The sequence below is a fragment of the Dama dama genome, chromosome 21 (assembly GCF_033118175.1).
Source record: "Dama dama isolate Ldn47 chromosome 21, ASM3311817v1, whole genome shotgun sequence".
Classification (NCBI taxonomy): Eukaryota; Metazoa; Chordata; class Mammalia; order Artiodactyla; family Cervidae; genus Dama; species Dama dama.
The window spans coordinates 929,572-945,548 of NC_083701.1; the positions used below are offsets into that span (position 1 = coordinate 929,572).

Sequence of the window (15,977 nt, forward strand, 5' to 3'; positions counted from 1 at the left end):
TCTGAGATAGTTCCTTGTTGTTATGTTATATTGCTAAAAGGTTTAATTAATTAAGTTATTAGAAAGGACATTCTAAGTTTGTTTCTAAAGCTTATCTCAACGACTAATCTTTGGATAAAGGTCAGAGGCTCCGTGATGTACACCAGGAGATTAACACATGGCTATAGTCATTTAACTAAGTCAGATGACCTGGGGTATACTGGGCTATACCCAATGAAAGTTCTTGACTTAAATTCTTGCTTAAAGTGAAGTCGCTCAGTCGTGTCTGACTCTATGACCCCATGGACTGTAGCCTACCAGGCTTCTCCGTCCATGGGATTTTCCAGGCAAGAATACTGGAGTGGGTTGCCATTTCCTTCTCCAAAATTCTTGCTTATGACCTTACTAATACCTGCTAGCTATATTATTTTCTGTGTCACTTGTTTCAGAACTGTTTCTTATGTTACTAAATGTGTGCCTGAGCCTGTGATAAAATGCTGATATGCAGTTCCATATGAGATCAATGATTGTAATAATGGAACTCTAGAATTGGGAAGAAGCAACAAGAGGGAATACTTTCCTGGACCAAGAGGCTAGTAAGACAGGTATGGTCCAGAGACTTTTGCTACTCTCAAGGTCTGGTCCAGCAACAGCACAACGAGTGGCCTCTCAATGGGATCTTCCCGAGACCTGGGAATGAGCCTTCCCAGCACCGTGGGACACAATGGCCATGAAATGCCCCCCAAACATGGTCAAATATGTGACTATGAAGGGATCCTGCTGACTGGAAATTGGTGCTTGCCAGCTATCTCTACAAAGATTACATCATGACCATTGCAAGCTGTTGACCTTCAACACCCCTTGGAAGAAATTCAGGGTGGAGATCAGAAATAAGGCACTCTGTGCTCTGGGAAAAACCCAGAAGAACTGGCCTTCAGAGGGTCAGATGCTTTCAGGTAAAGGTTTCTATGAGCCCAAATTCTTGCATCTTCTCTTACCTGGAAAAACACTAATGTCACAAACCAAAGTCTAGTCCTGGTTCTCCTGGCTAGCTCCTCAGAATCTTTTCTACTTCTATTAGTCTTTAGGCCATATATCTTTAAATTTCTCATTAAGCTGATTTCTTCTAGAAAACAAAAAATCTCCGAGTGATAGTTTGACAAGAATATTCCCGACCAACACCTAGACAATGCTGAAACAAGCCACTTTATTATTCCATGGACTCTCATCTCCCTCCATAAATGCACCCTGACAGAGAGCAGGCAAAGGGAACTGAAACCCAGAGCCCCAGTATGCCCCTACAGCCTGAAGAAACCAGAGTGGTCATCGCCCCTTTTCCTTTGAGACTGGGTTCCCAAATGCTTGAGAAGGAAAATAGGTAGATAGTTAGACGTGAGCAGAGTATCAACAGGGGCCAAAAATTTGGTCCTAAAAGTAAAGAGAGGGAGGAATGTGGTGACCCAAGGACGAATGAGCAGATGAAACCAAGGAGGGTCCTGGAATTCAGGAACAGAAAACCAGACCCTTATTGTCCTTCCTTCCCCCCACATTGTAACTATTAATGGATTTCAGGTTCTCCTGAGAAGTATAACCTGTCTCCCTCCTACCCAATAGTGAGAAGGTATTTGCCTTACTCTTCCTCCCACACCATATATGTGCCTAGTCCAATCAGCAAGTGACCCGCAAGACCCCTATCACACTCATTGTACCCTGGGTATAAAAGTGAGCTAAGGACCCCTTTTCAACATCCCTTCTCTCTTGGGCTGGCCAGCTGTTCTAACAGCCTCTTCCACTCTAATAAACTTTATTTCCCTCTCATTCTGTCTCATGTCTGGAAATCCTTTTCCAACCCGCACACAGACCATGACATAGATGATATAGATGTAGAATAGACTTATTAATAGATGGTATAGATATAGTGCAACTGAGTAGGATTCTAGAGGGCTTTTTCAGACAAGCCTTCCTCGATGCCGTATGCTTCTCTCTAAAGTACCTAGATTTGATGCACATTTCCCGAGTTGTTTTGCAGATGTGAAAATCCCTCCACAGATTCAGTGCAGTTCAGTTCAGTCGCTCAGTCGTGTCTGACTCTTTGTGACTCCATGAATCGCAACACGCCAGGCCTCCCTGTCTATCATCGACTCCCGGAGTTTACTCAAACTCATGCCCGTTGAGTCGGTGATGCCATCCAGCCATCTCATCTTCTGTCATCCCCTTCTCTTCCTGCCCCCGATCCCTCCCAGGATCAGGGTCTTTTCCAATGAGTCAACTCTTCGCATGAGGTGGCCAAAGTATTGGAGTTTCAGCTTCAGCATCAGTCCTTCCAATGAACACCCAGGACTGATTTCCTTTAGGATGGACTGGTTCAATCTCCTTACAGTCCAAGGGACTCTCAAGAGTCTTCTCCAGCACCACAGTTCAAAAGCAATTTTTCAGCACTCAGCTTTCTTCACAGTCCAATTCTCACATCCATACATGACCACTGGAAAAACCATAGCCTTGACTAGATGGACCTTTGTTGGCAAAGTAATGTCTCTGCTTTTTAATATGCTATCTAGGTTGGTCATAACTTTCCTTCTAAGGAGTAAACATCTTTTAATTTCATGGCTCCACAGAATAGAAGACACTAATTACTTGACAACTAAAAGCACACAGCCTCAGGCCTCCTGGAGCCTAAGGATTAATAATGTGACACCACCCTGTTCCCTCCCCAAATCAGAGAATTGTATACCAGCTCACCCCTCCCCCCTCACCTGGCTTTTAAAAAGTGCTTTGCTAAACTCTTAAGGGAGTTTGGGCTTTTAGGGTGTGAGCCACCTGTCTCCTTGCATAGCCCTGCAATAAACCTTTCTCTGCTTCAAACTCTGATGTTTCAGTTTGTTTGACCCCAGTGTGCATGCACAGGAATGTGTGCTAACAGTAGAATAAGTGTGGTTGATATAGATATAGAATAGATGGAAATAATAGAGACATAGAATAGATGTAGTTCATATAGATGTAGATGTAGAATAGATGGAGATGATACAGATATAGAATCTGTGAAGAGCACCCTGGGGTGACAGTGGGGATGATGCTGGGCTGGTGAAGGGACCAGATCCAGGGCTGGCTTACTAGCAGTGGCAGTGACACGAACGAACCCAAGGTGGGGGCCCGCACCATCATGGTGAGGCCGGCCGTTTCCTCCGACCTCAGCAGCCAAGAGCACATGCCTCCCGCCAGCCCTGAAGTGTCCACGCTTATTCCCGACTGGCTTTGGGATACCATTCAGCAGCAGGAGAACCAGGAGTCAAGGAGAAGACCAGAGAGCCTGCCACTCCCTACCCTGCCCGGAGGCGAGGACCGTCACCCCCAGCTCAGCCCCCTCCACTCGCAACACCCGTGAGGACAGCAGCGCGCGAGCCACCGATCACGCCGGTGACCGCCACGACACGTGCGGCGCCACGGCCGCGGGGACTACGCCGAGGCAAGCGCTGCGCTCACGGGCAGGACCGGCCCCCCGGCCCCGCCGCCGCCGCCGCCGTCGCCTACCACAAGCAGGTGTCCCTGTCGCACGTGTAGGAGGAGGCGGCCAAGGGACCAGGAGCCGGCGGGAGTTGAGGGAGCTAGGTTGTTTTCCTTTGGTGGCTTTGCCAAGGTCACTTCCGTCTTACCTTAACGGTGCTGATGCCCCCTCCTGGGGCAACTTGGAGAGGGGGGGAAGGGGCTGCTTCCAGGGGGGCACCTGTCCCAGGACTTCTCAGGGGGGCTCAGCTGACGTCTGCTCTATCTTCCTGCCTTGTTGAGGGGAACCATGTTTTTAATTTATATGTCATTTTCTTAATTTTTAACTTTGTTGCATTTTGGCAACAAAACTTACCTTTGCTTTGGGGGGGCGGTTACAGTCCTGAGGTTGGCATTATAATGAAGGTCCACTTGGTTCAGGGTTCTGTGAACTGTGTGGTCTCAATTGGGAAAATGTATTTCCTATACTTGTGTCTTTAAAAATAATGTGAACAGTGAAAGTTTAGGTCGCTGTGAGCGGGAAGTTTCCCGTGGGCTTCTCCAGCTTACTTCTCCTTCCACTGCTTAAAGTGTCCCAGATGCTTTAAGATGAGCTGCTTGGCCCTTTCCCTAACTTTGGGGACACCCTAAGTCATACTGAGGAGGGGGAGCATAATGGGTTTACGCCTCCGGAAAGTGACAAGGTTAGGAAGTGTTGAGAGTTTCTGTGTGCGTCCTAGCTTTGTTTAGCAAGCTTGGGTTTCTTTTCTGTAGTCCTTGTAATCATTCTCATTCTTAACGGTGCCAGCTTAGCTTGAATGACTTAGAGGTAGCATTGTAAGTGTCCAGAATAAATGTTTGGAATAGTGCTAACCTAAGGGATGGCGATTGGTTGAACTTCAATTCCAGACTGTTAAGATGGCAGCTTTGTGCTGGAGGAGTGGGTGGTTCTTAATAGACTCTAGTGATCTTACTTAAAAAAAAAACAAACAAAAAACTTGTGTTATATTTTGGTAAAAATGAGCCCACTTCCTTCTTCTGAAAGTACTTAGTGATAGAGCTGAAGGGGTCTCCTTTTTACATTTAAGGACTAAACTGGATATACCTCCTGTAATTAAGTAAATTTCCAACACTTCTCTTATCTGCTCCTCCCCCATCCCACCTCCTTTATCATGTTAAACAGTCCTTTTGCTTTTCTTATTCCTCCTCTCCTGGAGAGCTGTGATTAGAAACCACACCCATCCTTGAATGAGGTGCTTGAAAGGGAGGCTGGCTACCTGTGAACAAACATTGGCAGCAATGAGGGAAAATGACTGTCCCTGGACAGTGGACTAGATTACAGCCAGATATTTCAAAAGCAGCGAGACACTGCTCTCTGCAGCCTCTGACAACAAATGAGACCCATAACACACTTGCTTAAGCTTTTGAAACGTGAATCAGTGTAGCAAAAGGAAAGCCGTTTTCCCCACCCCACCTCAATATATTTTTCTTTTCCTCCTCTTCTGAGAAAGCCTGTATATTGGTGAGCACACCCTCACACACTTTACTGTTAGAGAATTCTGTTTGCTTTTCTAATCCGTTGAACCATTCCCTCATTCTTATATGAAAGCCTGCGTATTGTTGAATACACACGTACACACACTACACACACACACTTTACTATTAAAACTGCTGTTTGCTTTTCTAATCTGTTTAACCATTCATTCAAGAAGAGTGTGAGGCTACAGTTGGGGAAGGGAGTGACAGTGCATTTTCCGGTAAAATACTGGGGACTAGATTTAAGAAGCTAAAATGGCAAATGCAATTAAAATTTGGGAAGGCCTCTCTAGAAAAATGACAAGTATAACGATTTGCACTTCATTTATACCAAAGTTGGAAAAGTAAGATTTAAGCCCAGGTCAGCTTTTACTTTATGGATATTAAGTAAACAAGTGTGTATTTTCCACAATGGATTTAAGCACTATGCTGATGGAAAGAAGCATGATGTTAATAGTTTTCATGAACTTTCAAAGGCTGTTCATGTTTATAAAAATGCACTGCTCTTAAACACTCATCTAAATCAAAATTAAATTTCAGTATATTTGACAAAACCTGGTACACCGAGCTACAGAACTTTCTGCACATCTAATTCGTCTGCTTTTTCTGCAGCAGCTTAGAACCTTGAAATAGATCCCCTGCCTGAGGGCCAGTTCCTCTCCTGTTTTTCAAATGAGGACCTTTTCTGATCACCTTGACCTCTTCCCAGAAAGTACATAGATTATTCTGCTGCCTTCAGTCATTGTGTCTAATTTGGGTTGTTCCTTTTCCTTTTTTTTTTTTTTTTTTTTCTGGAAGAGTGTAAAGATGCAGAATTTATCTAAAAGTTGTGAGAGGATGTGGTTGAAGTGATTTAATTCTTACTTTTAAAACAATTATTTTTTTATTTCGGCAATATACCAAACCTAAAAAGAACAACCAATTTACTTTAAAAACCATTTAAGACAGTTAAGAGAAAGGATACTAAGGCAAAGAGCAGTAATAGAGGTAATGCACTGGGTGTTTTTTAGGTTCATCCCAGTTCTTAGCGTTGTCTGTTTTCAGTCTCTCTCTCTCCCCTGCTCTCCCTTCCCTCAAAGATTAAGCCCACCTGCTTCCTGAAGTCTTGCATCAACCACCCCTCCCCCTACCCAGGCAGAGAAACCCATCTATTTATGCTCACCCCCTGTTTCCATCTCATACTCAGTTCTCTCCTGATTTTTATTTTCATTAAGCAGACCATCCATACTCATGAAAGCAATTATAAAATGAAAGGTTGTGAGGTAGTTTAGCAGCTTCTTTACAGCTAGCTCTGATTTTAGTGAGGATTTAAGGCCCAGTTTAGTCTCCTACACAGCTTTTGGGCTGTCCCTTTCGTGGTTCAATTTTAAGCAATGTCTCTCAGCATAGACAGGAGGGTGAAGATTTAGAAGGAACTAATATGCGACCTATCAGTGAATCAGCTGACAAGAGCCTTAGGAAGTCTTTTTACTATGTATTATTAACCTCACATTCTGAAGCTGTCTAAATTGACTGGAAGAAAGTTCTCTTCATGCCTTATTGGTTTATCCTTGCAAACCTTTGTCATACTTTCTTGCCGTCGCTTCTGAAGAAGGAATTCATAGGGCCTGGACTCCATCTCAGGCCTGTCCGTGCTGGCCGTGCTCGGCTGCCTCTCCAGCGGACTCTGAACTCTCTGCTTAGTGCCTGTGGGGACGACAATGGAAGGATAAGACCCCCTCCAGACAGGGGAATCTTGAAGATCACATCCAGGCTACTCATTGCCTAAGAGAAAACAGACACTAATCACCCCTGCCTCGGGACACTATCAGAATGTAAGCACAGGCTTATCGGTTATTAACTATTTGGAATGTAACTGCAGGCTTATTGATTATTGACTGTTTGGACACGTACACATGGGGTAGGGGGTGGGTTTAGACACGTACACATGGGGTAGGTGTTGGGTCTGGACACGTACACATGGGGTATAAAAGATTTTCACAAATGCTGGACGGGGTCCTTGGCTAAGAGGAGACTCTGCCTTGGACCCGCCGGCGTAATAAACTGCACTCCACTATCTGCATTGTCCTTCTGAGTGAGTCTGTTTCCCGGAAAGCGTGGCTATAACACTTCCAACGACGGGCCCATGTGTGTGTTGTGTGTCACTGTGCGCATGTACAGGCTTAAATAATGTGCCAGCAGCCCTGTTTCCAAGTTGGTATTCATTAGGCCCTTTCCTCCTGGGCTAGGGCTGCACTAATCCTGACACCGGCTGCCAGGAGAAAACCTCATGGATCCCACACCAAACCTTAGTAACAGCATCCGTGACCTGCAGTCTCAAGTACAGAATGGGAACTCCAGAGCTAGGAGACGTAGTTGTATATTTTAATGAACTGCCACCCCTGCTAAAGAGGCTTCTTTCACTTTTGTGCTCTACAGAAAGACCAAGGAGGGTAGGAGGGACAAAGCTTTGAATCACTGCTTTCTAACACCAAATGGGGCCAACAGGACAGAGAACATCCCAAATCTAGGCAGGTGTGAGGTACAGTGGCTGAGAATTGCCTGCTCCCTCTGCGTGCCCTTTCTTGCCTCCAAAGTCCAGTCAAGTGATTCTGGGAAAGAAATCTGCCTGGGTTGAGGAGGGTGGTTCTGAAAGAAAAAGCTACCAGGACATGAAAGCAGGGTGAAGGGTAGGCAGGATGAAAGTAACTAAGTAACCCGACTCAGAACTCTCAAAAGCTTCTAGCAGCTTGATGACAATTACAGGATTTATTTCAGCCAGGATAATGTCTGTGGTACATCATTTGAAGACAATATTACTTCATGTTCTTAAAAACTGTATGCATAGTATGTATGTGTTGTGGGTGTATATAAATAATTTATATATATGGGAGATTTAGTGACTTTTGATACGGGTTTGGTGCAGGTGAATTTATTACTGAGCCAAATGAGGCACATACTGAGTCAGTAGTTTGAGCCCAAGGCATTCACTACTTTTTCTGATTTCCACATATGTGTATTGCCTGTCCCATGAGGTATTGTCGATGTCATGTCAAATCCAGAACTCATAAAGCAATGCCAGTGGTATTTTATTTGTAGACAATCAACTCAAATCTATAAATTATTACTGGTAGAGGATTATAATATTGAATCTCTTAACACTAACAAAAGGAAATCCAGAGCATCTTGATAAAAAGTTTTTTGTTTTGTTCCTGGAAGTCAGTAGAACAGCAGTTGTATGTGGTTATGTTAGTTTCAAGGTACTTAATTTGCTGACACTATTTCAGATAAAAAATCTGTATGTATTATATTTGTGGGAAGCTAAAATAATGGTTTGAGATTTTTATCAAATATGGAGAGTAACTATTTATGAAAAACAAAGAAATGCCTGTTTTTGTTTCTTTGTTCCCAATTAATATAGATAAATTTTAAAGTGCATTAAAGCAATAGTAAAGTAAGTAAAAAGATGCTACACAAGTATTTTTCTCCTCATGCTTTTTACAAAGAGACATACTGCTTTCTAAGTGATTCCCTGGAGTAGGAAATGGCAAACCACTCCAGTATTCTTGCCTGAAAAATTCCAAGGACAGAGGAGCCTGGTGCGCTACAGTTCACAGCATCTCACAGAGTTGGACATGAATGAGCATGTGCTGGCTGAAGGCACTATGTGGATTCTAACTTAATTATCAGATTTTTCAGATATGAGTGGCAACCTTTTTATTGATAATGAAATTAAGCAAACTCCAATCACAGAAGCAGAACTAATGAAAACATGTTTTACTTGAATATACTTCTTAGGTTTCTCCTGCCAATCCTGTGATTGTTTTATGATTCACTGGAATAAGGGAAATACACAAGAACAGAGGCACTGCCTGACATTGTGTTGTTTCGTCAGCTCTGTCTAGACTGCTGAAGCAATTCGGATGGAAGCGGTGCTGTTCTGTGTGTCTGCTTGGCAGTCATGAACTCCCCAAACTTGATCATTCAATTTACAACTTGGTATGAAGGCCTCCCAGGTGGCTGAGACGGTAAATTATGTTCCTGCAATGCTGGAGACCTGGGTTCAATCCCTGGGTCTGGAAGATCCCCTGGAGAAGGAAATGGCAACCTACTCCAGTATTCTTGCCTGGAGAATTCCATGGACAGAGGAGCCTGGCGGGCTATAGTCCATGGGGTCACAAAGAGTTGGACATGACTGAGCAACTAACACCTTCACTTTCATTAAGGTCTAAACACCAGTCAAGGAGTCCAGATAAGGAGATATATATTCTCCCTCTATATTTGTGGAGAACTGGTTCCAGGAACATTCCCTCCTGCAATTACCAAAATCCACAGATGCTCAAGTCCTTTATGTAAAATGGTGCAATATTTCCATATAACCTACACACAGTCCTTCCGTCTTCCCCCTGCATCCTCCCATATACTTTAAATCATGTCTAGATTTCTTTAGACTAGACATTAGACTTCTAATGTCTAATACAAATCCTCAGTAAGGAGTTGTTTTAAGTATAATGCAAATGGTTGATGGTAGGCAGCAAATTAAAGTTTTGTTTTTCTGAACTTTCTTAAATTTTTTCCCCAAGTATTTCCAACCCATGGTGATTGAATCCACTGATCAGAACCTGCGGATACAGAGGACCTATTGTAAGTTGATTTAAAGTTGCCACTTCCCTGACAATATGGACAGATGCTTAGCAAACCTGAGAGAATGTAGTGTCAAAGTAAGATGAGCATTGTTAGATTGGTACACATTAGGGCATTTGAGAGAATAGAAAATACAGCAGTTGAGCTGGATCCTGGTAGAAGAGCCACTGTGCCTTCCCCATACAGGTCTCCATAGTTGACACATCTTCCTGATGCTTTCTAAGACATTGCTTATTCCCCACCAGTAGAAAAGGGGCCTGTTAGACTTGGGTGGCTAGAGAAACAGGTCATAATGCATTTTTAGTGCTTAGTTGCAGAGCTCTTTAACTGGTCACGTCCAACAGAGGGAGAGGCAGTGTGATTGTTCTACGCAGAGATTTGGGGGCTAGACTGACTAGGGACTCAAATTCCAGCTCCATCAATCATGGGCTGCTTGACCCTAGACAAATTGTTTGACCTTTTAGTACTCTCATCTTAGTACTTTCTCATCTGTGAAAGGGCGATAATGATAGTATTTATATTTTAGAGTTGAGAGGATCTGAAGGATTAAACCAGGTTAAGGTAAGTATCAATAAAATGAGGAGGAAGCAGCCATTCAGGCATGGGATGGGAGAGAATTGAAAGACTAGTTTTCAAGTTTGTGTCTGTGTAAGAATCATTGGGGGTTCCTATTAGAAATGTAGATTTCCTGGCTTTGCTCCAGGAACTGAGATTCCTTTAGTCTAGGGTCCAGGAAATGGTTCTTTTTGTTTTGTTTGCTTGTTTCAACTTTTAGAATTATTTTAGGTTTACACAGAAGTTGCAAAAATATATACATCTTTCCCTAATATTAACATATTATCATAGCACTTTTGTTAAACTGAAGTCAAGATTATCATATTACTATTAACTCCAGACTTCATTGGATCTCACCAGATTTTCTACAAATGTTTCTTTATCTGTTCCAGGATTCCACTCATTTCTTACAGGTTTTCAGCCCATGAGAGGCAGATGGTCTAGGGACCACATCTTGTGAAATACTGGGACACGTAAAGGACCAAGCAAGGTCAAACTGCCCTATCCTCATGTTGGGAAGATGAATGCAACTTTGAAGCAGAAGGCAATAAACTGATGAGGCTCTGGAGGGGATGGGGGTGGATATAGCAGTTTGATTTTAAGCCTTGGGATGGAATTGCCTCCGTTGGATGAGAGGGGTTACCTTAAGAGTGAGGCATCTGTTCCTAACGCCAGGTGAAACAAGTTGTGGAGTCTGGAACATGGGGTTGCTGCTTAGCCTGAGGTGATACGTCTAGAATTGTGGGCAGGTCAGGGGACTGAGTGCAGCAGATGGGGAACAAGCACCTTGAGGAGGGCCCAAGTAGTTGATTAAAGGGGATCACAGGGACCAGTTTGCCTGTGAGCCATATAAATCCTGTACTTCCTGGAACCTGCTAAGGCTTTGGAAGTGGATCACAGTAGTAACCAGCATCAAGCACTGCCACATTTGGCACCAGCAGAAAGTCAGAGGGTGAAGCTGAGATGATCCTCTTGAGAGAGGCCAGTGGGAGGTGACCAAACACTCAACCTTTGCCCTTGGAAGAGTCAGTTCCCACAGGGAGGAAATACAGGGCCACCGTCTGGGGAGCCAGAAGTAAAGGTTGGAAATGAGAATGCTAGGATGAAGGAATAGATGTTTTAAGAAAAAGTTAGGAGAACAATCTGAGTAGATATGGACACATTCTTGAGTACCTTAGGTTCTGAGGCTGTCGTTGAATTTTTCTAATATTCAAATTACTAGCTCCCTTCACATTTACCTGGGCCTTTTTTAAAGAATGTTAACCACTTTTCATTTGACTCTGGATTCCTCTTAATTTCTATTTCACTTTCCTAGTTCTTTCTGCATCCTAGAGTTCCCTAAACCACAAACTGGTATTCTTAAAATTTGTTTCACATTAAGTAAATTGTTCTCTCATCTGCCAAACCCATTTAAAATAGACTAAATTGCCTCAGAAACCAGACTGCACCTGTGTACAAGGGACCAGACTTTGCTGAAGGGCTCCTGGATTTTATTTTTGCTGGCAGTGTCAGGCCGGCCAGGGTGGTAAGTGGCCAACAGTTGAGATCTTAGGTGATCTAATCCTTGGTAGATGCTAGGGATAATCGACAGATTCTGCACAGAAACTAGCGCTTGCCTGAGAGAGGCTCTGCCAGCCATCAGGTGCTTTACCTAGTAGCTCTGAACTCACAGACCACAGCTTCTGGGCGAGGAACAGTCCTAGTCACTCTACACGTGGTTAGAAGGCTTGTGTGATCAAAGAGTTCAGGTAACCTACATGCTGTATGGAAACACTTCCCAAAACATTGCATAACCTGAAATATAGAGTGAATGATTTTCCAGTAAATACTGACTTCATCAGCACTTTTAAAAAATCAAGTAATGGTATATCTTATAAAATGGGAAAACTAACAAATGAAACATGAGTTGTTATAAAACCAGGATTTAGTAATGTTGAATTTCAATAATGGGCATACAGGGTACTTTAGATGTGATAGAATAGGGTCATGATAGAATCTGATACAGAATGGAAAAAACTTCTCAGAAACACTGGGCCCTAAGTTGTCTTAGGGTGAACCACGTGAATTTAATGTAGAAAAATGACAATTTCATTTGGTTCAAACATAGATTTGAAACCTTTGTCTTGTCCTTATAAAGTTCAGTTCACAGTATTCCAGTTAAAATTGCACCGTCGGTATATTCCAAAAACTAAAAATGAAAATAAATTTGAGTTGAGGTATTCTTTTATAGTCTTAGTACTTTAGGGAATAAACTCTTCCTAAGTATAAAATCTCAACACTACCCTATTGCCCCTACTAGGAACTAGTTTTCATGCCCTATAGTACTTATGAGAACCTTTAAGTTTTCCATTTATCAAAATGGCTGTAATTGTCTCTAGAATTAACACTGAAAGAGCAATTTTTAGTGATTCTAACTTGTCTTCAAACTACAGTCGTGTCCAAGCAGTGTTCCTACCCCCACTTTTTTTTCACCTTTGACCACTCAAGATGTGACAGCATTTCTGCTTAGTAACTGGCATATTATTACATGGTACAAACTATCTTAGTGATTTGTCATAGTTTTTCTCTCCTTCTGCACTAATTCAGATTATTTCTCCTAATCAACAACTTACCAAGAACAAAGTTAAAAGATCTGACCTTAGGTAGTGAATGAAGGTGGATGAAGACACAACAGCACTACCAGGAGTGATGGAATATTGCGCAAGTGCAGTGACCAGGGTCTTAGAGAAACCTGATGGTGACCTGGTACATCACATGGCTTGTTTAACATCACCCTCTTTATAACAACACAGTTCTACCTCCTCTTATTCCATCTTCTTTCCTGTTCAGTGGCTTGAAATCCTCAAGTAACTCATGTTCTGATTCAACAGTATTTCTGTAACTCCTTTCTGTGTTTTACCTTTTATCTTCCAGTGTGCTTTTTTCCCCGGTTGGTACAATAACACACAATTCCAAAGTGCCATCTAATGCACTATGCCACTGAGCACCACAGCCAGTGATTTTAAGTGTACTAAATTATCTTCTGGTTGAAAAGAACATAAGCCGAAGAAATAAATGCCTCTTAACTAAAGGCAACAGTCAAAGAAACTTTTGAATGGGTAGTTGGAAAATGCTTTCAGGCCTGCCTATCAGAGCGGACTGAGAACATTTGCGCTAAGCAGAGCCGTGATGTTATGTGAGCAGTGAGAAGATGCACAACAGCCACGTATTTTAATTAAAATAGAGTTTATTAGCTTTTCTTTTCATATAACATGAGGAAGAAAAACCACACAAGTTGTAGCATTCTTTTCAAAATAAAACTGCAATCGATACTTGAATCTCCAAGCTCCATAAACAATATTTTTTGAGGTGGTAGACTGTAATATTTTATATCCATTATTTATCATTTATGTCTCTGTCCTTTAAAAATGATGGAACCTGTGGCACTCAATATAATGTGAAGCCTTGCTATAAAGAGAGAAAGTATTTCTAGCCCAGAAATGCTTTGTTTATAGGCAAAATTCCTAGGATTATGTTTGAGAAGGTAGGAGAAAGATTTTACATAGTTGAGAACACTTTTTTTTTTTTAATGTTTCAAGTTTAGGTGACATCATTACCAATTTCCTAAAAGACTGATTACTGGACCTCCCTGTCTTTTAATGGGCTTCCTGGTGGCTAAGTGGTACCCTGTGTTTTAAAAAGCCTGAGGTAAGGGTTCCTAAGATTTATCTTTCCTCAAGTAACAACTTGAAGTGACACACCTACAGCCAGGTTAACACGCAGAACAGAAAAGCTGTTTCATGTTGCTTACTTTCCTGTCACTACTACTAGGGTCCAGTTCCTTTCAGTTTATTACCGAGAACTAATGCTATTGTTCATTATTCCTTTACCAAACCTAGAAAAAAGAAACTTCCATGTTCAAGCAGATCAACAGCCCAGCCAGGCAAAGGACTATTTTAAAAAGAGGAGGCCAGGTCTATAAAGATACAAGATATCCTCCTGAAGTCTTTGTGCAATTTGAAGCTTTGATACTTGTAGAAATATAAATGCTACAAACTTACATCACCTGAGAGTTTACTTGAATTTCTTCTAAACTCATTTAGTTTTGTAAATTTTAAACATTAAGCTCTTAATTTTAACCTTTTGTTTCAGCCTATTGTTTGCCATCTTCAAGAGGGACTGAAACAAAAAATTCAAATTAAAAGCTTAACATCTAAGATTTACAAAACTAAATGAGTTTAGAAGAAATTCAAGTAAACTTTCAAGTGACATTTTGCATCTGTAGCATTTATACTTCTGCGGCAGTGTCCTGGAATGTCCAAGCACACTGTATTAAAGCTTAAAATTGCACCAAGACTTTTGGGACACCTTCTATTTCACTATCTGCTTATTCCTGGACTAACAGGTTGGCTAGAATTATGAAAATATCCTTTAATACAAGTATTTAACAAAGAGGAAAATCATCAGAAAATGAGAAGCACCATTAGAGTTAACAAGAAACGCAGTTCGGACCCAATAGAAGCAGGTAACAACATACTTTCTCTGCTTGTGATCCCAAACATGCTAATATGCTAATAAGCAGTGCTTGCAAAAGAACTGAATGACAAGTGTTATTCAGCAGCTTTTTGGTTTAAACTGATTGCCAACAATGACTAGCAGCTTCAATGAAATAGGAAGAATCCTTCAAAACCTAACAGTGCTACAACAGTCTGTTCCTAAGTGGCTTTATGAGTCGTCAGGAGTCCCGTGTTTGACCGGCAATACTGCATTGATTCTAAAGGAATATGCAGCAATATGGGCGAGAAAAATAGGAAAAAGTAAAAGTTACATAGTGTCTTTAAAGTCTAAAAATTTAAACTATTAAAAAAACCTCACATAGTTCACAGTTATCGGCCTACACAGTAAGCAAATATCTGTGGGTGGGTTGGGAGCTTTTAGCTTTGGAGTGGTTTTTGTAACTCTGTTTCCATTAAAAAGAACAGAAGAGTGTGTTGCCTTGACAAGGTCCAGTTTTTTCCTATGACCATAACGTTTGCTGTCTGCAAGTCTCTTGAATTCAGTGTCTTTCTTCTAGGTGAAAACACTAACTTTGCTGGTTTCTGAGCAGGAGAGGTGGTATTTCTCCAGTCCTTGTTGCGAGGGGTTCATGATGTTACAGCCCCTCACCTCTCTGTTCATGAGAGGGTGGCATTGGAGCGCTGAATACCAATGGAATTATCAGCGCTGAAAGACCTTCTCACAGCAACTCTGCCCAAGTCTTTGTATTTGTCTTCACACAGTCTGGAGATGGCCTAAGAAAGTCAATCAGATAGAACATAAGTATAATTGGGGGAAAAAAGTTCCAACCTTAAAGAAAGCAGCATTGATAAGCCACACATCTGCATTCATTTAGGTTGACAGTTGCTGCTACTTTGGATAGCTCATATCTACACTGCTGATTCCCTAAGATAATATTCTTCAAGGGCTATGATGAGATTGCTGGGGCAGGGAGGAACATATTTAAAAACGGGGTTCCCAAAATAGGCCCCATCTAACAGCAATATGATGTTACCTACATACTAGGTCCTTAAGCATAATGAACACACCTGAGCAAAATCAGTGTTTACCCAGCTATTCAACTTCTATTCAGTCTTCACTATTTACTACACACTAAGAACATTTTAATGAGGTAGGTGTGTGTTGAAGGCAAGAAAGGTCTAGTGACGAAGCACTACAAGGTGCTATTTCACATGCATGTAAATTATTGTAGAAAAATGTCTTATTTCTAAAGTACCAAGGTACCAGAAAAAGTGTCAACTTTATATGTATTCATTTCAGTTGTACAT

The 15,977-nt window shown here is 41.8% G+C and overlaps 1 protein-coding gene across 2 annotated transcripts in view; it reads right to left on the minus strand.

Annotated features, from left to right (window-relative positions):
* Positions 1-13,385: 13,385 nt before the first annotated feature.
* Positions 13,386-15,977, minus strand: part of LOC133042389 (cyclin-Y-like protein 1) — a 35,335-nt gene continuing 32,743 nt past the window's right edge. For both annotated transcript variants that reach the window (XM_061122887.1, XM_061122886.1), the window contains one exon: positions 13,386-15,443. In XM_061122887.1, the coding sequence (XP_060978870.1) occupies positions 15,327-15,443 (117 nt within the window). In that variant the 3' untranslated portion in view covers positions 13,386-15,326. The remainder of the gene's footprint in view (positions 15,444-15,977) is intronic.